The sequence below is a fragment of the Haliaeetus albicilla genome, chromosome 22, assembly GCF_947461875.1.
Source record: "Haliaeetus albicilla chromosome 22, bHalAlb1.1, whole genome shotgun sequence".
Classification (NCBI taxonomy): domain Eukaryota; kingdom Metazoa; phylum Chordata; class Aves; order Accipitriformes; family Accipitridae; genus Haliaeetus; species Haliaeetus albicilla.
The window spans coordinates 7,026,870-7,049,089 of NC_091504.1; the positions used below are offsets into that span (position 1 = coordinate 7,026,870).

General features: G+C 41.7%; 2 protein-coding genes across 6 annotated transcripts in view; both read right to left on the reverse strand.

Moving 5' to 3' along the window:
- Positions 1–2,286: 2,286 nt before the first annotated feature.
- JPT2 (Jupiter microtubule associated homolog 2) lies at positions 2,287–13,933 on the reverse strand. Of its 2 annotated transcripts, none has more exons than XM_069809527.1 (5): positions 13,786–13,933; positions 8,139–8,287; positions 7,489–7,631; positions 5,500–5,545; positions 2,287–4,744 (listed from the first exon to the last, which is right to left on the reverse strand). In XM_069809527.1, the coding sequence occupies exons 1-5, from the start codon at positions 13,827–13,829 to the stop codon at positions 4,560–4,562; spliced, it is 567 nt and encodes a 188-aa protein (XP_069665628.1). In that variant the 5' UTR covers positions 13,830–13,933; the 3' UTR covers positions 2,287–4,559. The 2 variants fall into 2 exon arrangements, with proteins under 2 accessions (XP_069665628.1, XP_069665629.1); XM_069809528.1 differs by lacking the exon at positions 13,786–13,933 and adding an exon at positions 12,965–13,014.
- A 2,441-nt stretch (positions 13,934–16,374) lies between these two features.
- Positions 16,375–22,220, reverse strand: part of CRAMP1 (cramped chromatin regulator homolog 1) — a 51,736-nt gene continuing 45,890 nt past the window's right edge. For all 4 annotated transcript variants that reach the window (XM_069809534.1, XM_069809533.1, XM_069809532.1 and 1 more), the window contains exon 21: positions 16,375–21,003. In XM_069809534.1, the coding sequence (XP_069665635.1) occupies positions 20,839–21,003 (165 nt within the window). In that variant the 3' untranslated portion in view covers positions 16,375–20,838. The remainder of the gene's footprint in view (positions 21,004–22,220) is intronic.

Sequence of the window (22,220 nt, forward strand, 5' to 3'; positions counted from 1 at the left end):
GCTGGTTATGGCCAGTACTTTGACCTGCTTGAGGAAAAGGAGGTCCTGTTAACAATATAAAGAGTTGCAGCTTGAAAGAAAGGGAAAGCCAGAATCAAGACAGGATAATCTTCATCTCCAGAAGCAAGATAAAACAATAAAAAATAGTCAGGGCTGCAAATTTAGCACAATAATTAAAACCTGCTCTTTCTGCTCATTGTTTTCAGAGGGAGGAGCAAATAGCAACTGGGCTCACAGTCTGGACATCCAGCTTAGTCTGCTGGCTGTTTGTGGGCGTTCTGTGCATCAGTTCTTGGCTAGCAATAAATCACAACCCAGTCTACTTCTTGCACAGCTGATGACAAGTAATGACTAAATGGCTTATGTGCCACAGTCTTCTCTATAATCCTGCCCTCTGTTACCAGCAGATAGTCAGTTACCAGAGGTCAGTATCCTCTGGCTTTCTCTAGCCTAGCATAGCACAGCATCCTGGTTGTGACCCTACTTCATTCCTCAACAAAAATAAACAATGGAAAACTCCAGCCTCCACAACATTCTAAGCTACCACCTTTTCCAAAAGGAAGTGATACAGGATTTCAGCAGAGCATCAAGCTGAAATTCAATAGGAGATGCATCAGAAGACTTGAACAAAATGCTGGGTGACCAGCTGGCTTCCAAACTATGAAGACGCAAGCTGACAACGGAGCACACTCCACATGTTGACAGACAAGCATCAAACTGTTCTCCACCACGCAATCACACAGGCAGCCAAGACACTTGGGACATCCATGCACCAGTGTGATCCAATATATGGAAGCAACTGCGAGAATTTTTCCGGGAACATACCACAATTACTCAGTTAGTGCTTAAATAATTGTCTCCAGACAACGCTACTTTACATATGTTCTCTCACCAGACAAGCCCCAAGAAAGTACTTTAGATATTCCAAGTCTGATTAACCTCTACAAATCCTTCAAAAAAACCACAGTGATGCTACTGAAAACACTGACAGAGAGGACATTAATCTTCCTCATTAAGAGTGCAAAATAGGCTGTTCATCAACAGTTATGCAGTGATATATTGAAGGACAATATCAGACAGTGCTTGCTTAAAAGGTATTGCATGGAAGCCAGCAGTCTTAATAGGGAAAACATGCACTGATCTGGGTTAATCAGGTTCACAGGGGATCAGGAGGGATGACACATTGCAGCTGGGCTGCTCATTAGAACAGTGTTGTCTTGTACTGGACAGGCATGGTGGCATATTTTGGAACTAAGCAGCAGCTATGCCTAGAATTGTACACATGACTTAGGAAAGCATGCAAGTCATTCTTTAACCACTTTCCAAGCCAAGCTTATTATAACAGATATCATCATTTCCCTTACAAGACTGAAACAGTAACCTGGATAATATTCTATCCTAAGTGTTTAAGGTACAAACCTTCAATTTATGGGCAAAGCAATGAGGTAATATATAGAGTTGCAAAGTGAAACTATACTGTAGTCTACTAGTTGCCAGCAGTTCAAAGGAAAAACAATCCTTCGTTGTTAATATGTTATCTATCAAGGATATTCGCAAGTTCCCACACTAAGTGGATCCTACCCAAAGCATCGTGCACGCTTGAGAGGAGAGTTTTGAACTACAAATGGCAAAACTCTCAGTGCAAAATACAGAAGTCACTGTAGAAACAAGTGCTGGCTGAGATGTTCTGTAGGGCATCACAATCTGTAAAGTAAGGGATGAATGCAGCAGATTTAGAACACCCTGGCTGAGAGGCCACCATGTCCAGCTCACCCAGAACTGGAACTTCTGTAGCTGTAGTCACCTCCACGTTGTCGTCACCTCCACGCTGTCAGCCAGGACAGTTTGACACATGAGGAGAGTTTTATGCACTCACCCAAAGTGTAGAAGTGGGGGTATGACTCCTCCACATCAAGAGCATCCCCTGCTCAAGGGGAATTACTACACTACTCTACAAATAGACTTAAAATATTTGAATATTTAAGTATATTTACAGTATTGCTGGAGCGTAACAGCATCCCTGCGTTGTACAGAATGCCATGCCCACAAAAAGGCAGTGAGCTGAACAGCCCACCCTTGCTACCATGCCTTCACACTCCCCAGGGATAAGAGGTCTCATGAGCAACCTTGAGCAGGATGTCACATCTCCAAAGCATACTCCCCAGTACAGAAGGCCTGAAAAGACTTGTGCAATTTTTCCCATTTCAGATAACAAAATTTGCCAGTGTATCTACGTTGAACTAAATTACCGATTAATTTATAAAAGCAGAGATCTACAGCACACAATGAAGTAACAAAATACAGAGGTTTATTGACAATTGCATGATTTATCATTTGATTTCCAATCCCCTTCTGTCCCGGAGAAATGCTCTTACCAATCTTACTTGATGAGTTGAAAACATGGTTTAGATTCCAAATAAAGAAATGCAAGAAAATTAACATAGTTTAACTAATTTAAGGCCTAGTTGGAAGTTGCTGTTTAAAAGACAGGCACTGTAGCCAATGCACATCAGGTACTGAAAGATGCCAAGTCTAAGCTCAGTATTACAGACAGCATCAATTACACCAGACCCTTCAATGCAGAAAGCAGCCTCTGGTTGACTTTTCCACATGGTAGCCTTTTAAAACCCTGTCAAGTACTGGAACAAGGAATTGAAACAGATAGATGTGTCTGAGACTCAGCCAGAGGCTAGACAGCACAGACTCAAGAATAGCTGCTAGGAAAAGATGTTTGGAATTTACATAAATCTATTCCAGGGTTACAGTTAGAATCACTGTCTTGTTTCCCTCGGGGCCAAATAACAGGAAGCTCCAAACCTACCTGAAAAGGTACAAAGGCATTGAAATCCCTACTTTCCATGGCTATCTCTACCCTTAGCACTGCCCCATGTATTTCACTTTCACTATTTGAAAAGGCAACTAAGTCTTCATGCAGTCATCCCACTTCTGACCTCAACTGAACTGAGCAGTCTAGTAAGACCTATAATCACAGAGTGTTTTAGCACCTGGCCCAGAGATAGTCCCCTCTGAACAGTAGCAGTTCCCCGGGAACCTGGGCTAGAACAGCAGCAGATAAATGCAGATAAGGCCACTTGTTCTTTGGTGTACCTGAACAACTCCTGTTTCGGTATGTCAAATTTAAAAAGTCACTATTAAATACACTGAACAGTAAGCACCTAATGTTAACATTCATATATCAAAGCTCTGGATGTGATCAGAAAGTCCATTCAGAGAACAAATGATGGGAGCTACTCTCCCCAACAAATGTTTGTGCAAAACATGCACGTCTTCCAAACATGATTTAAGATAGCCAGCACAACCAAAAGGTTTGTATTGCTAAAGTCTTTGTTTCTCCAACTAGGATAGTCTACAGCATGTCTCAAAACAACTACAACTGTGGTTTTGGGAGAATCCATGTAGTTCTCCCAACCTTACCAACAAAAATCCGAGGCAGTCAAAGGCAAACATAAGGCTGACCAAAGACAAGAGAATTCACTAACAGAGTCAGCACAGACAAACAAAAAATGCACTGTGGTGAAGACAGCAGAACAGTCCTGGTTTCCGCAGGGTACAAAGTAAAAACCTTTGGAGAAGCTAAGGCATTTCTATACAGGTTGGGTCAAAGCTAGCTGGCTGGACACCTCAGAATGTTCTCCATGGTAATTGTACACTTTAAGTTGCTTGTGTTCAAAGAGTACCATAAAGCTATTGTTTGCACCCACATCTTTACTAGAAAATGTGCAAGCACTCAACCAGGATACTTAAATAAAAGTCTTCTAGAAGCACCTACATGAAACAGTATGTTGGATTGATATTATCACTTGTCAAGAGCTAGTCATAGTAATCAGCAGATTACTGAAGGCATCAGAAAGGCCTGAATACTCTGGGGAGGGGAAGCCCATGATATTTATTAACATATGATGGTTTACGAGTATAAAAGAAACTTTCAGCATGTTTTGTCCTTGCATCAGCAATCATGTGCTGCAAAGCAAGAAAGGAGAAAGAGAACCAAAGACTGAAGACACTCAAAACCACGGTAGCACTACTTGTTCCAGTGGAATGTACTTACATTTTAAAGTGACTGCAAGTCAACTCACACTGTGAAGCTGCATTCTATTGCCTAGAGGAAAGCACAGCCTACCTGCTGTGCTTCAGAATCTTTCAGATGTGACCTCCAGGTCCCTACCCATTCACAACGTTTTACACGTTGACTGTATGGATAAGCCTGACTCCACAAGTGTCCTGAGCCACTAGCTAGCTAAGAACCTAACAGTCCAACAAACTTACCACAAAGTAGCACTGATCTTTCACAAAGTTACACTAATGTCCCCCTCTGCCACCTACCCAGGCAGGCCAATACTCATATCTTCCACAAGGCACCCTTTCCCTCCCCAGCCCTCCCTCCCCAAATCATCAGGTTATCCTTCCTACACACTTTAGCATAACCCGTCATCCATCTGCCTAAGAATCTATCCACAAACAATAGTCTATAAACTGACCTTGCAACCACAGACAAGAGTTTCTGTGCAGACTCCGTTAGTGAAAGTGAACAGTTGACCCTAATAGAACGCAATACTGGATTTCCCCCCTGGCGGATTGAGAACTTTGTTGTGTGACCGTGGTCTTGGCCCTAATCGGGGCTCGTGATTGTCTATCTTGGGTTCTGGCTCCTTGCATCGCTCTTCTTTGCCCAGATCTTTTTTCTCGCCTCCATCTTCCAGCTGTGGTTTGGTATTTTCTGTAGCTGAATAAAAAGAAAATGGCTTAGATCAGCTTGCTATTCTGTACTGCACAAAGTGCCTCATCTTCTGTAGGCTGCATTATTTCCAATGTCTCTCATCCATAGCACACTAAGGTTTCTCTTTATCTGTTCATTTTTCCTGAAGGAAACAGGCGCTGAGGAAGACTTACCCTTTTCACAACAATTCCTCTCTTCCTTCAGCAATCTTTCTAACAAGGATATGTAGGCTAAGCAATGTACCTTCAGAATTACTTTGGCAGTTCCAGGCAATTAAGAGATGCAACATACCAATGAATCCTTTCATACTGAGCTTGAAAGCAGCGTTCCCATCATTCTTCAACAGTAACTAGCTGAGCAATGATACATTTTGTCACTCAGCTATTTGTTATTTACAACTACAGGAGGTCAAGATTACACACTTGAAGGAGATGGCAAGGGAGGAAGAAGCAATCTGATAGGATATTTTTCTACATAAACGGATTCCATATATATCCATATATACACAGATGGTATCAGCAGAGTACACGCACACACACGTAGTATCAAGACTTACACCTGTGGTGTTCTCCTCAATAAGAGGAAGAGGACCATTTCCCTGAGACAAGTAATTAAATTTCTGACTAACAGAAGGAAAACTTCTCAGTTATATTATCTTAAACACCAGCCTTAGTCTTATGTTTCGAAGAGGAAGCATAAGAAACTACTTCTCAGAGCTTATCTTCTCAAAGAGAACAGAGAAAGGAATTTCTCTTGCTGACCTTCTAGCTTCTTTGGTGTTTCATCTTCTTTCAAGACAATGTGATCCTGCAAAGAAACCAAAAACTATCTCAGTGTATTATCGTTCTCAAACAATAACTCTGTCACAAAATCCGTCAGAAAGTTTTGCTTTGTTTCTGATCTAAGTTTATACATTTATCATGGTAAAAGCCAACAGCTGCAGACACTGTGTGCAGCCCTTCAGCCCCTCCACCCCTACATAATCCCAAAAGCAGTGGCAGAGATAACTCCTATGTTACGTCAAGGTGTACATCTTGGACAATTCATTGAAACACAGATGAAGATGCTACATTAGCTCATCAGAGGCTTAAAACTTTGTCTATAATAAACAGTTCAGTCCAAAGGTCTAGAATTACTGTTCTTGTCAAGCACCCACTACCACCCAGGATAAGTTGGTATTCACAACTAGAACACAAGCAGCCCTTCAGCACTCTATTTATATCCAGCAATTACCATTTTCAGTGAGTATCTGTAGTGACCCAAACAGTCAGGTAATTACAAAACCTTTTAAAACCATTTTCCCAACAACCTCAATTGATTGTCGGAAACACATGAAATACTTCAGAAAAGCTTGCATGTTTTCCCACCCATTAAATTCAACTTGCCGTAATTTTTGCAAATATGCCATCTCCTTTCCAGCCCAGGATTTCCCACAATTCCAATGCTCTAATTAAAGACATGGGAATTTCCAAAGCATTGTCCTCTATTTAGTCAGGAATTCACAGGAATTAATGTTACATTTAAAAAAAAAAAAACAACAAAACCACAACTAAAAAGAATCAGAGACCAGCCTGATAAAGGGGTACAGAGGAACAAAACAAAGCCCTTTCCTACACCAACAGCACTACTCCTGACAAAACCTAGCTCCCATTCTTTTTTTTTTTTCTTCTCCTATCTTATGACCCAAATTCCCCAAAATATACTCCAGAGTCTGCATAAAAAGTTAGGCAAAAGCACACTACCAGCACCTTCAAATTTAAAAGGGAAAAAGGAGGAGGAAAAAAAAAGTTAAATTGGACTAATCTTTTCTTCCTAAGGTTCCAGGAAAAATGAGACTGCTACTGCTTTTTCAGCACAAAGACAGCGAGCTGTGTTTCACGGGATGTTAAGTTTCCATGCCATCTGACATGTTAAAAACATTGCCAACCTAGTAGCTACTCACTTAATAGTATCAACTTAGAGTAAGGCAGCAGGCTGTAAATCCAAATATAGGGTATTTAAATACAGAAATAAAGTAATTGACAATGTATTCTCCTTTTTTCCAAAACCAGATTTGGTCATAACTACAAGCCTCTCCAGCTACCACACACCTCAGCTTTAAGATCAAAAAGTAACAACTGATACAGCAAGACACACTTTTGTCTGACATCACAAAATCAAGTACATGCTGGACCTGACACTTTTTCACTGTTGATCACTTAAGCTTAATCTCCTGCTAAACTGCTTTCATGTTGAACATAGATACACATATTTAAGAGAGGTGAAGGGCACAACCAGGCCACATGAAGATTTATGACTGTAGTTCACTGGTGTTCACTGACTTTCCAGAGTTGGCATCAAGATCACCTCTGCTAAACTGCAGAATAAAGAGAAATATCTTCTTCCTATCTAGCTTAAATGCTGTGTGGCTGTGTGCAAAGAACTCCAGCTGTACCTCACTTACAAGGAAGACCAAAGGCTTCAGAAGCATTTTTTTTCCTCTTTTCTATTTTTTTTTTTTTTTGAACACACATCCACAGTCCAATTAATAGTTTTACTGCAAACCACAGAGCATGCTGACATCTGATATACCAAAAATAACAAGCTAATAAAAAGAAACTTTGGGAATAACTGTCTAACTTTAAGTTACCCTATGCATAATTCAGGTCTGTCATCTTAAAGAGAATACAGGCATTACATTGTGACAAGACTGTAAGATGACTCACTGAGCTGCTAGCTTCCTGGTTTGACAGCGAAAGAAGTACAAATACCTTAGGCTTATTTGGGTGTGCTCGTACAACACTGGTAGATACAGGAGACCCAAAGATATCACTTGTCTTCCCACCAGGTGGATTCATGCGTGGACGAGGCTGAGCAGAACTAGAATCCTCAAAAATACCACTTTCTTTTCCCCCTGCAAGGCAGTTGTTAGATATTATTTTTTTCTAGATGACTTAGTTTTACCACACTATATTAAAAAAAAAATAAAAAAAAAAAAAAAGAATTCAAAGACTTCTAGAACTCTACTGCCTAGAGACTTACTTTTGCTTGCCTAAAGATACTAGTTGAAATCCTTTGTTACAAGAATTCACTAGAGTGTCTCAGATTCACAGCTGAACTCACTGCAGCTAACTGATGACACAGCTCTAGAATAGAAGCAGTTTCCTTTCATCATTTCCTAGACCTCAACTAGGAAAGAATTAGACCTGGATGATGTGCTAAAAAAGTATGTGAACATGTAGATCACTGAAATATTCATATATTCAGAAGTCTGAGTAGATTTATTGTTCAAGGCCACTCAGTTTGTAAAAATGCAACATAAAAACACAGACAGATCACAGTGTTCCACTTCCGGAATACGAAACCAGTTCTGTGCTGCAATTCAGAACCCAATCGTGTTGAAGGAGGTGGCTGCTCTTACCTGGAGGGTTTGTTCTTTTTGGAATGTTTTGAGGTTCTTCTGATGCTCCAAAGATATTGGATGCCATCCGGTGTGGCCTGCTTGAAGAAGAAACTTCTTCTGTACTCCCAAAGAGATTACTAGAACCTCCTCCTGGGGGCTTCAATACCCTACATTGCAGAATGAGAGAAGAGACAAAAAAGTTTGTTTGAAATTTACAGCATTCAATATATTTGATGTCCCCTCCCCATTCTCCCTTGTATGTTATGAATAACTATTTTGATTTGAACTTACTTCAGGTAATTCTGCTACGTTCATGAAGTATCTATTTTTCAAGAGCTGTTCTAATAAAATATTCTCAAGTTCAGCACAAATATTGCCAGCCTCCTATTCAGTCAACTTGATCATTATGTTATCTACAATTACTTGGAATAGTCATAAAAGTGCCACCAGAACAAATGGCTATGCTATCTGCGGTGTTCCAGAAGCAACAGGAGATTAAGAGAAGACCTATGACTCTGGTTAGTATTTTAAAAAGAAACAGTACAGAATCAGACTTTCTGCTAAACTGCACATACCAACTTCGCATCTGTGATACAATTCAAACTCATCGACTTTTAATAAAGGCAGACATTTCATAACTACTAAAAAATTTGCTAGTTTCAACCACCAGTTATCATATTAGCTGCTGTAGAGTTTAGAATGGAAAGGTGGAATGCTAAAAAGCCAAATTTGTAGTGGTCAAGATGCAAATCCATTACAACCAAAGCTCTGCACCAGAGGTATATCAGACGGATCCTCATAAAAATTGGAGGTTACAATAGAAATGGACTGACTTCTTGAAAACCTACCAAAAGTCATGCTTGAGTCCACAGTTAATACCTATGCCTCGTTCAACAGACTTCAGGTCCTGCCCTGAAAAGGAACTGCACTACTACCTGGGAGTAGAATCAGTGGAATTAATTGGAAAATTAACAGGAAAAGCATGGGAAAGCAATGAATACCTAGGTATCAAAAATAATCTTTACAGTTATGTCTACTTGACCAATTACCCACAGTCTTAGCAGCTGAGCAAAAGTAGTAGTTGAATTATACCTCTTCTAACCTGAATACTTGATCTGGGACCTAAACTAAACTTAGAGAACAGTTATAAATTGCAAGATCTTTATTCCATTCTACCTGAACAGAATTCAAACATCAGTGAATTAATAAAACACTACCCTCCACCCCCGTAGATCTGTGACAGAAGCAAGCCTTTTCAGGTTAGGTATCTGCCAGGCATAAATAAAGGTTCCTCTCCAAGCCAAGATCTGGTCCAATTTAACTCTAAGATTTAATTTCACAAAAGCAGAGATATTTGGCTGCCCTGTCAGAAAATGAGCTTTGTCAGCATTTCAGATCTCAGGATGCAGAAAGCAGTTCTATTCTCTTTGGGAAGAAGGAGAAAAAAGTTCTTCTTTTAGTCTGGGAGTAGTTTATATAGACAGAATCGGCCTCAGAGAGACTGTCTTTACTGGCCAGTTTCAATATTTTAATCCTTAGTATGACAGTGGATTTAATGAACCCCTTTAGCTTAAGGGAATAACTAGAATTTCAGTAGACAGGACAACTGTATTGTCCACTGCACAGGTAAGATAATATCTAAGCAGAAGTTTTATTTACAATTTAGTGTCCAACAGACTACAGATCCAACTATGCTATCGGCTTTCCGTGTATGTTAGAAGATCCAAAACTGCTATTAAACCAGGCATCATATAGGCAAATTATGTATTTTGATCATTCACAATGGTCTAGAAACAATGAGGCAGTTTAAGCATTTAAACTTGGGAGATGGAAGGAAAAGAGAAGGGAACAGTAAAAAAAAACAATTAGAGTTTGGGAAGGGGCTCCTGTTAAAAAAGTAGGTCTGCTAATATCCCTCATATAATTTAAAAGATTTCTGACTTTACCCATTCTTTTCAGCTATTTTTTTAATGCATCTAGTCTTTCTTGAGTTCTAAGCATACTAATCTAAGTATACTGTCAAAGAGATTGAAAGGAAGAGAAACATCATTTATACAGATAGGAGTTTCTTACACTATAGATTCACTCCATTTACCATGCTGTTTTCTTAACACATGCCTACAAGCGTAGGTGGGAATAACAAAATAACTACATTCAAATCTTTTTTGTTTAAGAAAAACAACCAGTCACAAGAATCAAATTACTTCTCATTCCTGCAACTGGATTTAAGATCCATTGCAGAAGAAAATTCTAGAGGAACCCCATTTTAAGATTAAAGGTATTCGTTATTCAGTTAACAAACCTAATTAAGCATCAAAAGAAATCCAGCACTGATTGATGGTACATGGTCCTCCCATTTTCAGCTCAGTATACATACTAAGAAAACCCTATTGTTGCAATGAATAAGTCAGAGGTATCACTTGAGGTGCTTACGAAGCACTTTGAAATCAGCATAATAGGTGACCTTTTCTGCCAGCATCACTCAAAAGAATGTCTTGACTCTACAGACACGAAGTGGATTTGCCTCCTCAATTTCGGAAACTTCTAATTGCTAGGAACTTTCCAAATATTCCATAAACATTCAAGTGGCTGTGACACCAGGTCCATAAAATTCTAACTAATGCAAAGTCAGATAACTATGTTATTCACAGGAATTACCAAAAATAATCTTGAAGTACAGCAACAAAATCTTTCAGTTTACAATAGCAAAGAGGACAGGGTTTTGCACTCCTTCACTTCAGCCAAAAACTGGGAAGAATACAGAGCTATTTTCTTGCTGTGTAGCCTCTAGAGCACTGCTGACCTCCTTGTACTCCCACATCACTCAGTTCTAGATCAGAGTGAGACGTGCAGGTCTCCCAAACCAAATAAGAAAATAAGATCTACCCTGTGAATCCTACCAAAGGAAAACAGCATGCTGAACTTGATAAGCCAGTGTGTTCTGCTTCAACAGAGTACAAGGAAATGCAACATACACTTTATAGTAATTTTAGTTTATATTGGTATTATGCCAGTTTACATAGAGATATTTTTCTGTCTTGTAGCCAGAGAAGTTATTCTTTCTTCCTTTGCAGGGGGGTAGGTGTTGTTTTATTCTTTTAAACAGTAATGAAAAAAGTCCCCTTTGTTTTCTATGCAATCTAAATCTGCCCCTCCTCCTCTTCCCTCTCCCCTCCAGTAGACTAGAAGTCTGTCAATTCATCTAGAATAGCTGAATTAAGAACCCTACCCTGTAAGTTTAAAGCCTCTACTAATTGCTTTGTTCTCTTCTGGCAGGCTTGAAGAATTTTAATTAGTTATTGTGGTCTTTTTTCCCTACATTCTAAAACACTTAAATTTGAATGCCCTTTCCTCATTAAACCTTTCAGCCGACCTATGGAAGAGGTGCCAAGACTTACCCATTACACTGACTATATATATATTTTTTTTACATCTGTCTGAAAGTTAAACACTGAAGTCCTACCAGTTTTCAGACAGTTCTAATAAAGCAGGTAAAATAGGAGAGTTTCATTATACATAATGCAACTAGCAGAAAGCCAGCCAGAAAGCAGGTGTTAAGGTTTACTATACCAAGCTCTAAAGCAAAGACCAGAAAGTTACTGGGGGCACTCCTGCTGTTGGATCAATACAAACTCATGGCTCATTAAACAGGTCACTCATAAACAAACAACAAGCTTTGTTAAGTCAGTTATGCTCTGGATCTGAAAGCAATATTCTGCAATAACACTGATGGGGAGGAGGAGAAAAATGTGTATTACATTTCCAAGATGGCTACCTTTACCATTTTCAGCTCTATACAGTAGCTGCTAAACTGCTCATATACTAGACAAATTGAGGATACATAAAACCAATGCACCTTTATAGTGTGCACAACAGTAGAATGGTAGAATTCTGTCCTGCTTTGCTTTCAGAGCAACAGCAACTCTTAGACATGCAATTCCTTGTTTTATTTTGGAAAACCAAAACTTCCTTAAAAATACAAAGTGTCATTATTAAAGTTTAATAAAACTAGGCAGTTAATTTGATTCAGCAAACTAGCTGTTTACTATATCACTGTACACATTAACTGGATCACTAGAGATACATCTCACTGTGCAACTATTTAAGTGGAAGCTTTCATTTAAAATATTTTTAGCATCATGTATTTCTAACAGTAATACCCCTGTATTATGAAGTTCTCAAAGTGCAAAGCATTTGTTTATAATTTCCTCACAAAGATTTTCACATTAGGAAGAGTTATTTTTTCCCCACTTCCACAGCTGTTGGTGGTTGCTGCAGGGATTTTGAATTAGGCTCAGTTTTAATTAGAGAAACTTCTACACATCAAGAACTGCAAAAGGATTTGAATTATCATCAAATAAAGTTTTGTTTAGGGAAAGAATAGAATAAGCTCTGGAAAAAGTGTCCTCAAACCACGTACTTTTTGCTTTTGACGGCACAGGCCATATGTCAATAGTCACCATCTCAGAGACCACTCTATAAAAATCCAATAACGTAACGTATTGCAGTACTGCAGCATGCACATATGCTGTGCCAGGTCTGTTTATATAGTTGTGTATTGCCACAATTTGTCCTCAGGCACGATGAAAACACTCTGCCACAATGCCAGAGAACAAGCTGGAACAAGACCACCTTTCCTTGCTCTTAACTAAAAAGTTATGATGGTCTGCATTCCAGGTTCTAGCCAGAAACCCAATTTATGAGTTAAATGTGGTTTTAAAATTACCATGAGAACAGAAGCTGCCTGGAGACTATACTAAGGGCAGTGGATCCTCAGGAGTCTTTTAAAACCAGGTCATAGCTTAGAGCAACTGGAAAAAAAGGCAAACTTAAAGCACCCTCACACAATTTCGAAAGCCTTCCTTCCCTCCGAGCACATGACTGCCTGGCAGATGGATTGACCACTCCAGCTCCAAGTTACTAGGATATACGCCCTCGTCCAAGTACAACAATAGAGTTCAGCTTCGTAACGCAAGAACAAGCTAAAACCTGCTTATGCGGGCGTTTGCGCTGGACCCCCTCGAAGCTCCACAGAGCGTAACCAGGCCCACCCCCCTCCTTGAGGGGGTACGAACCCGGGGGAAAAGGGACGCCACAGCGCCAGGCCTTTCTTCCCGCACGGGAATCCCCTCAGCATCCAGCTCGGTAACCCCCGCAGGCGCTCACTCCCCCCCTCCCAGGGGCCGGCCCTGCCCGGTCCCGAGCCCAAGGCGGCAGGCACCGCCGGGAGCGCAGCGCCCGCTCCCGCGGCGGCGTCACCCCCGCCCCAACCCCCGGGGCGCGGGAGAGGTAAACTGAGGCACAGCAAGGTCACCGAGCAGGCGCCGAGCGCCGCCGCCCTGCTGGCTCCCGCCCCAGCGGCTACCGGAGGGGTGGGCGGCGGCGCTCCCGCCCACCGCGGCCGAAGAGGCCCCTCCGTACGGACCCACTCCCCTCAGCCGGAGCCCCCCCCCACCTCCCTCCCCTCAGCGCCGCGCCTCAGCCGGAGCGCCCCCCACGCTCCCTCTGCCTCCCGGCCCTCAGCCCGGGCACCCGCCCTCGGCGCCGCGCCTCAGCCGGAGCCCGCGCCGCGAACAAAGCCCCGGACAAAGCTCCGCGCCGCCGCACGGCGTTTCCCGTTTCCCCCTTCACCCCCGCACCGCCACACCCGCCCCCGCTGCGCCACCTGGAGCTGGGCTTGGACGAGTCGGCCTCGGGGCCCTGAAACATGGTGGCGGACGGTAGGATCGACTCCACAGCCCCGCGCGCGGCGCTCCGCCTCAGCTGCCTGGACAGCAGGTAGCGCCGGCGGGCCCGCCCTGCCCTACCCTTGGTCGACCCACCTGCCCGTCGCGTCGAGCAGCCTATCGAACGCAGCCCGCCCTCTCGAAATCCCGCCTGCCCGGCGAGCCTCGCAGAGGGAGGGAAGCTCGAACGGAGCCCGCGTCGTCGTTCATCCTGGCCGCCTCCCATTGGTAAGGCCGCGCGCCCGTCAGAGCGGACTGCAGAGCCATTGGCTGAGAGGAGGAGCGAGCCGAGCGGCGGGAGGGCATTTAAAGGGCCAGGTAGGGTAGTGGTACCCTAACGGCAAGCGTCCGGCAGAGCAGTGCGGCGTCAGCGGCGGGCCCGGTCGCCTTCCCGCTGAGGGGCCGCGGCCCAGCAACCACCGGCTGTCAGCCGCCCGCTCCGGAGCGCGTAGTGCCTTCCCCGCGGACGAGCGCCCAGCCGGCCGGGCCTCTCGGGCGACAAAGGCCAGTTTTTGCCCAGGGAGGGGCGGCGCCCTGCGGCAAACGGCTGCGACAGCCCCGAGAGGGCTCGGCCCCGGGCCGCGCTCCGGCCGCGCAGCCAGGGCCCTGGGGACCTCGCATGGGCGTTTCACCCGAAAAGGCCGGTGTAAAGCAAAAATTAGGAGGAAGGCCGCTGTAAGAAATAACCACGGAGTCGACTGTATGACCTGACGACTTCAGCGCCCTGTCTGTCGGGAACTGCTGAAGCTTCACCCAGCTTCGTCAGGGAGGAGCGGGTTGCGCCTCGGCCTCACGAAGCGCAGCAGGTGGGGAGGCAACGTGCCTACATGGTTATCGACCCTAGCGTGTGGTCGGACCATAAACAATCCACCCGCTGTAGTTCACCTCTTTCCCTGTCTCAGGGAGTGGTGTGCATGCATTGACCACAGCTCTGCAGCTGAAGCAGCGTTGGGCAGCTGCCACGTGAAAGCCATCGGTTTTCCAGGAGAGTCTGGGCTGGCAGGACCTGGTACAGCTATACTCGAAGAGCCAGCGTTTGCACAGCCTTTTTAACCAAACATTTTTCATTGATAGTAACATTACAAGTTAACGGTTTCAGCTGAAGGTTTTATTCAAGGACTCCACTGCTTTCCACATGCCAAGAAGCAAATTGAGAGGCAGCCATATTGCTGCTTTTGTCTTGAAGGACTTTAAAAACCCCAAACCACACAAAGAAAACAACACACCAAAAATACATACTCTAACTGCAACATCTTGCTTTGTTTCATTTCTTGCTTTGCTAATCGTTCTTCCAATTCATTCTTTCTGTTTTTACAGTGTTAAGTTTTGGTCATTAAGGGCAAAATTGGATAATCTGTGAGAAAAGAAAGTGGCAGGATTCAGTACCAGCTTTGGCATAAGGTGGCAAAGAGCTGAAGGTCTCATAGCTGTGAGCCTTTGTCACAGCATGGTGGAGGTGAGAAGCTGCACAGAAAGAGCTCAAACTCAGTCATATAGCCCAGTTTTCTTGGTACACAGATGCTAGGGCTCAGTCCTCACTTTTTGGATGGAAAGGAGGCATCAAAGAGTATTACTAATGAGGGTTTTGTTGAGCTTTTTAAAATGTTCTTTGCTTCTTATCATCTGGTTTAAGAACACTCTTGCACCTTCTCAATGCAAAATTAAACTAAAGCTGCCATTGTATATTGCAAAGACCAAAATCCTAAAGGTGTACACAAAAAGTAGTTAACTTAATGACATAGAACACAGGATAATGCAACTTGAAAGGAACCTCAGGCCTAGAGTTTAACCTCCTGCTCAAAGCAGGGTAAGCTAGATCAGACCAGCTTCCTCTGGGCTTTATTCAGTTTTGTCTTGGAAAGCTCCAAAGACAGACACTACACAACCCTCTCAGGGCAACCTGTTGCTCTTCCTGATTGTCCTCAGGCTGAAAAAGTTTTTCTGGTAGTGGCTATATAAAAAATGATGGCCTGAATACAACCTCTATGTCTAAGTTCCTGCTTATCTGAAGCTGTTAAGGAAAAAAAAGGTAGGGGGGAAAAAATAAAACCCAAGATATACAATACCTTTTTTATTGTACCTTTTGCTTGGTGTGGTGATTTTGGTTTTTTTCGGTTGGGTTTTGTTTTGGGTTTTTTTTTGTTTTGTTCTGTTTGTTTGTTTTTGTTTTCCTTTCTTCCCCTTGTTACTGGTGACCATGGATGAAGACAGGACGTTCAGGACAGACAGCCCTCTGGTTTGACCCATTTCTGACACTCACAGTTAGCAGACACTATTGGGAATGGAAGCTGTAAGGCAAAAAAACCCCAACCAAAAACTTCTCTCACCATGGTGAAAATAATGAAAATTCTGGAATGGGAGATGTCAATGATTTCACTGAAACCAGAACTTCACCTTGGAAGGCTTAACCTTATGGACAAATATTTAGCGCTATCCCCCCACTTCCCCCCAAAGGGGCCATTATTATGTAAATAAAGGTTAAATGGAAAAATCTGATCAGGCATGAATGGCAAGTAACACACCGGACATAAGTTAGACCAAGTATTAGTATGTATTTATGCACAAGAATAAAAACAGCTTTACAAGTTGAATTGGAAATTTAAACAGAGGAAGTTTAACAGCTTTTGTATATTATATTAAATAACCAAAACACCTTTTTCCAAAATTGGTAAAGAATAAATAATATAATTTACAATATGGTACAAAAAATAATCAGTAAGGACAGGCATTCTGCTTTATACATACACTATATAGGTATATTTATAATCTATAAAACAAATTCACATCTCAAACAAGCCAGAAACCTTAGATGATATGGCTTAACTATTATTAAAAGAAACAGCATTAAATTTTGCTGCCAGAACCATAAGCTCTAAAGCAGTTATCATGTTTCAATAATTAATGATAACTTATTGCCGTAGTGCTTGCCAAGGTTTCACTTAGTTAACATTTACAAATTGCTGTGAAATTAAGAGATTCAAAGGTTTGAAAAGGTTAAAAAAAAGTGCAGTACTTTCCTTATAAATGCATCTGAAGTCTGAGTGTAAAAAACAAAATGCAACGTAATTTCCACTCTGGGATCTGTGGAGTCAGTAAATGAGATGTCTTTATAGATTAGATTTGATCCAAGCCATTTAGTTCAATTTAGAAATATAAAGAGGGGTGTCGAAAAAAAGGCTTAACAATGCCATATTAAAAACAATTAGTATTCCTATGCTTAGTAGATTTAGTGATAAAGGATAAAACGAATTGTGTGGGTAATGAGGATGCAACACCCAGCAGAAAACCCAGTTAGTGTGCACATGCACACACGGGTGGATCTAGTTCTTGGGATGTAGTACTGCTTTTCACCCAGACTATGATGACAACAAATACTGAATTTTCTGCCATTCACCTTGCTGAACTGCTCAGAACTTCCTTATTGTATATAGTCACTAAACCAACATGGGGAAAGCCTAGAGCAATTAATACTAGAACTGGAGGTTGTTAGTGTCCCTCTCCAACCACCTTACAGTGCCCCAAGAAGCTATTAAGCTAACAAAGTCATGTTTACCTCAAAAACAATCCTGTGTGCATTTCTGTATAACTTGCTTAGGATAAGCTGACATTGTTACACATACAGATTTTGTTACTTCTGTTGGGGAAGCTGAAATAATTAAAATTGAAAAAGTTTTGTGTTTAACAAAGATTAAATATATACACACACATAAGCACACATGTATGTATGTGTGTGTATATACACACCCCTCTGACACCCCCCCCAATTTTTCACTTAGCAGTCTTAGGCACAAACTGATGGTGATCAATCCTGTAAAGCACATCCACCTAAAATCTAGAGCTGGTAGAATCAGAAGTGTGTTTAAGTGACCTTTGACATATTAAGGGTAACAAATTCTGCATCAATTCAAAATTACCACAATGCTCCAAGTTATTTTTAATTTTTTTCCTTGATAAGACTTACTTGTCCTGAAAGGGCTTTATTACTAAACTGCAGTTTGCAAAGCATTACATTTCTGAAATCAAATTCTGTTTCATAATGACAACTTTTAAGAAGCTGATGACAAACACATTTCTAACCACAAAATTCTGAGTGCTGAACTGACCTCTGTCATTTCCACTTTATTACTTGGTGGTCCAAGTCTACTCGCAAAGGTTCAGTACATTACAGTTTTCTGATCACATGGCGTCATTAAAAATAGCCACTATTCTGACTTCATTCTGCAATTCTATTATTCCCCTATGACAACTGAATGGGCTGAGAAAGGGCAGCTTGACACCTCCCTGTACCAGATGGCAGGAAGTCTCCACAGATCTTGAAGCAAGTGCTCCACCACAACACTGGCACTTATTCTCCTAGACAACCTAAGAGTCAACTACATCCACTCCATTACCAGCATGGGCAAAGAAGATGAAATGTTTGTCAAGCTACCTAAATACACTGGAGACCATCAGGCTGGTCTTTCAATATTTAGAAGTTTAAGAATGAGTGTTCAGATTTTATTTTTTTTTTTATACAGTACTTGATTAGAATGTATCACATCTCCTCCTGCATGTCCTGTAATCCACAGCCACAGTAGGAGCCCTCTACTTTTGTCCTGCAAGTCCAAAGGATTTTTGGAGGTACAGCATATAGGATAATCAGCTTGCTAATGTAAGAAGCCAAAACCAAGAGGAAACAATCTGGGAAAGACTGAATGAAAATACAGCTCAACTCTAAGTAAAACTTAAAAGTTTTAGAAGGAGTGACTCTTGACATTAAGGGGTGTCCTCGCCATACCAAGGGTGAATGCTCAGAATGATACAGTCCTCAGCATTCATTTTTCTGACAGCCTTCAACTTTTTGTATTCTAGGTTTATATCATTTCTTGATAATTGCATGAGAATTCTAAAACAAGGCTCTGTAAGAATAATGAAAGAGAAATAATGACAGAAGGACTTAATATCCCACATGACACGCAGTCAGAATAGGAAGTTAGCTCACAGGTATGAAATTCTCCATTCTTCCAGTCATGATCGTTTTCTTGCTAGTAATACAGGTTTGCCTCCCTGTTGGCAACATCCAATTGCACTAATGCTGTTTTGACACGTCTGCATGGTTTCTATGTCAAAGAGCAGAATGTAGCAACCTGATACATGGGGTCTTGGAATGTCATCCAAATCTCACTCCTTTTTGAGTGAAATCAGGAAGGTTGCTCTGGGTCACACAAAAGGTGCATCAGAGAACTTGTTACATTTTCTATTAACAACAGAAAGCATAAGGCAAACTATATAGCAGTTAAAAAAAAATAATCTACATAAAGCAAGGTAAAAAAGTGACTGGGAAAAGAGCAAATCCAATCAGTGCATCGTGAGCAAAATTACAAGGAGAAACTCCCAGTCAAATGCCTTGTAAAAGTAGCTAAAGGCAGGTAGAACTACATCCACCAAGTATAGTGCAAGTTGGGAAAATGAACCCCTGATAATAGCCTAAGAGATGGAGAAGTTTTGTTTATTTATTAATAATATAAAGTTGAGGTTTATATAGGACTAGCCCCTTGGATAAGTTCAGAGCTACTTAAAATAGCCAAAGGACATTCTCTTACTGGAGAAGCAGACAAGTGCTTAAAAAAGGGGCACAATAAAGGTATTCTCTCTCATGACAGGTAGGAAAGGAAATAGGAAAAGTCTCCTGAGTTATAAAGGTAGAATCAACGGACAACCAGCTGTAGAGAAAGTAACTTTGTATTCCTTTGAACCTGCTGGTATCAGGATCTGGGTCTTTCAAATATTAAAACACTAACATTAAATGCATAAGGGTTTAGTAGAGGGCGTACCAGATCCACTAGTGCCTGGGAGTGACTATAATGATGCCCTGAGGTACTACAGAGCACCTGGAATTCACAGAACAAGGAGGAAATAAGGAAGGACTAAGGGATTAAGCTAGGACTTGACACCTCTCCTCTTCATGACACGAAACAGATCTGAACAACTTTAGCGTTAGCATATTATTTGTTTCTATACATTACAATATTCTTTCCTATTTCCTCTCCCAGGTAAATCCTTGGGTTTTGTGACAAAAGGTGGCAATATATACAGGTTTCCAGCAAAGCCAAGACTAATTATGACAAAGCTTTCCTAGTGATTCCAATAAGCTCTTTTGCAGTGTTTCCCAACTTAAAAAGCAACCGTTCTTCAGGGAAAGCAAAAAAAGCACTCTCCCACTCATGGGATGAACTGTGCAATGTGATGAAGAATCTCAAAAGTGGAGAATATGAGTGCAGTCAGGATGATGATGATTGTGACGTGATGGGGTTTAAAAATAGCAGAAACTCCCCAAGGATCCATGCAGCCTGGGAGTAGGGTAAATCAGAGCTCCCCTACAAAACAAGAAAGCAGGTACATGCCCCTGCTGGAATGGTCAAACAATAAAACATAGCCAAAGAAACAGAATGGTCTATAAAAAACAAAGCATCATAGAGTTGCAGCGACTGTGAAGAGAGTGCAAGAAACTTCAGTTTGACTGATTGATAAAAAGAGTGCCAACTAGGACATGTCAAGATGCAAAATGGTTCCCATACCCACCCCCACCCTTCATCCTCCACAACTTCAATGTGGATCCCAAATCATGGCATTTTGATTACTACGCAAAAAATAATTCACGTAGGGGAGCTTCTGGCAATACCCTTCCCTGCTTGAGCTTCTTGCTTAGGCCATTCCAAAGTACAAGTCCAGGACTGTCCCATAAATCTGCCATTGTATATCACTGAGGCAGGGGACACACCATTTCCTGTAATACCATTCCATGTTTTGTTGTTCCCATATATTGCACATTCCAGGACTTGCAAGTACTTCTTCAGACCTTTGAAGACAATGCTTCTCTTTTAGGAAAAAGTGCACAAGACAGGGACAACTGAGCCTCAGCTGCTTCTCTACAACCTGCCCTTGCCATGATCCAGCGCTGCAAGCTCCAACTTTAGCTGAATAGTCTATACCAGCCTGCTGGTCTCGTACACTCACTGTGAGAGATCCCCAATTGGGGGACCACCACCTCCTCCATCGAAGAGAATTTCCCTGCGGGTTGGCTCAGGTATTGATAGTTCCTGGGCAAGGTCATTAAAACGAGATATGTAATCTATGCTGTTCTCATTCATCATGCAAGCCAGCTGGGAATCCACCACCTAGAAGAGACATGAGAGAAAAAAAGAGATAGATGTTAGTAGAAATTTCACAGAATCATAGAATTGTTTAGGTTGGAAGGGACATCTTGGGATCATTTTGTCCGACCATCCTGCTCAAGTAGGGTCAGTTAGAACAAGTTGCCCTGGACCTTGTCTGGCCAGGTGTTGAATTATCTTCATGAATGGAGATTCCACAACTTCTCTGGGCAACCTGTTTCAGTGTTTGACCAACTTCACATTAAAAAAGTTTTGTTGTGTTCCGGTAGAATTTTCAAGTGTTTCAGTTTGTGCCTGCTGCCTCTTGTCTTGAGAAGAGTTTGGCTCCCTCATCTTTATTCCCAGCCTCTCCTCATATGAATGCTACACTTTATCTTGCTTTATCTGAGTTAGAGAACAGCTTTTATCCATAGCTAAATGGAAGCCTCTAAGAAAAAAAAAAAAACAAAAAACCACCACCAAATTTATAGTCTCAATGGGCTTTACCTGCCTATCCTTAATTTAGCATTAAGGTACACTAGTACAAAAACTCTATAGATAATTACCTCTAACTTAATAACTGCATTTGTAAATAAAATTGGATTCTGCAGGACACTTAATAAAACACCTTTCAAAATTCTCCCATCATTAAAGCCATTTTAAAATGATTCTTGTTTCCTCTAAAGACTCCCACACAAACCCACATCTGCCCCAACAGCTGCTCTGGTGTGCCTAAAATGGTGGCTTAACCCATTTTCTACTGAAGGCAGTTTGTAAGATCAAGGACTGCAATGTCACTTCAAATCCACACAAATAAATTATCATATATTCCTTTAATTAACACACACCTTGACAGATTGTCACCATCAAGTAAGCAGAATCTTTATATTTATGCCAGGAAGTGGAGCTGTGTGTGGAGTCTGAGGCTGTCAAGGGCACATTAAAACAGCATGAGCTTGCTGCAGCTTCTGGTTACAAGGTCTGTACAGAACCTCCTTATCCAGATCCAAAGGACAATGGTTGAATGACATTTTCCTTCCATCACGGCAAGCTCCCACAAAGTTACAACGTACATGATGTTACACTGAGTCAACCACTGTAAACTGTAGGATAATTAACAATGGCAGGGACCTGAACAGGTCTCTAGTTCAACCTCCTGCTCAAAGCTAGGTCACCTAGGAAGACCATCCAGCTTACTCAGGGCTTTATCCATGTTAGTTGTAAAAAGCTCTGAAGACAGA

Coding starts and splice junctions, on each gene's coding strand:
- JPT2 (XM_069809527.1), bottom strand. CDS start 13,829: ATGTTTCAGGGCCCCGAGGCCGACTCGTCCAAGCCCAGCTCCAG. Junction 8,288..13,785: donor TCGTCCAAGCCCAGCTCCAG/GTGGCGCAGCGG, acceptor TCTGCAATGTAG/GGTATTGAAGCCCCCAGGAG. Junction 4,745..5,499: donor AACACCAAAGAAGCTAGAAG/GTCAGCAAGAGA, acceptor CTTTTTATTCAG/CTACAGAAAATACCAAACCA.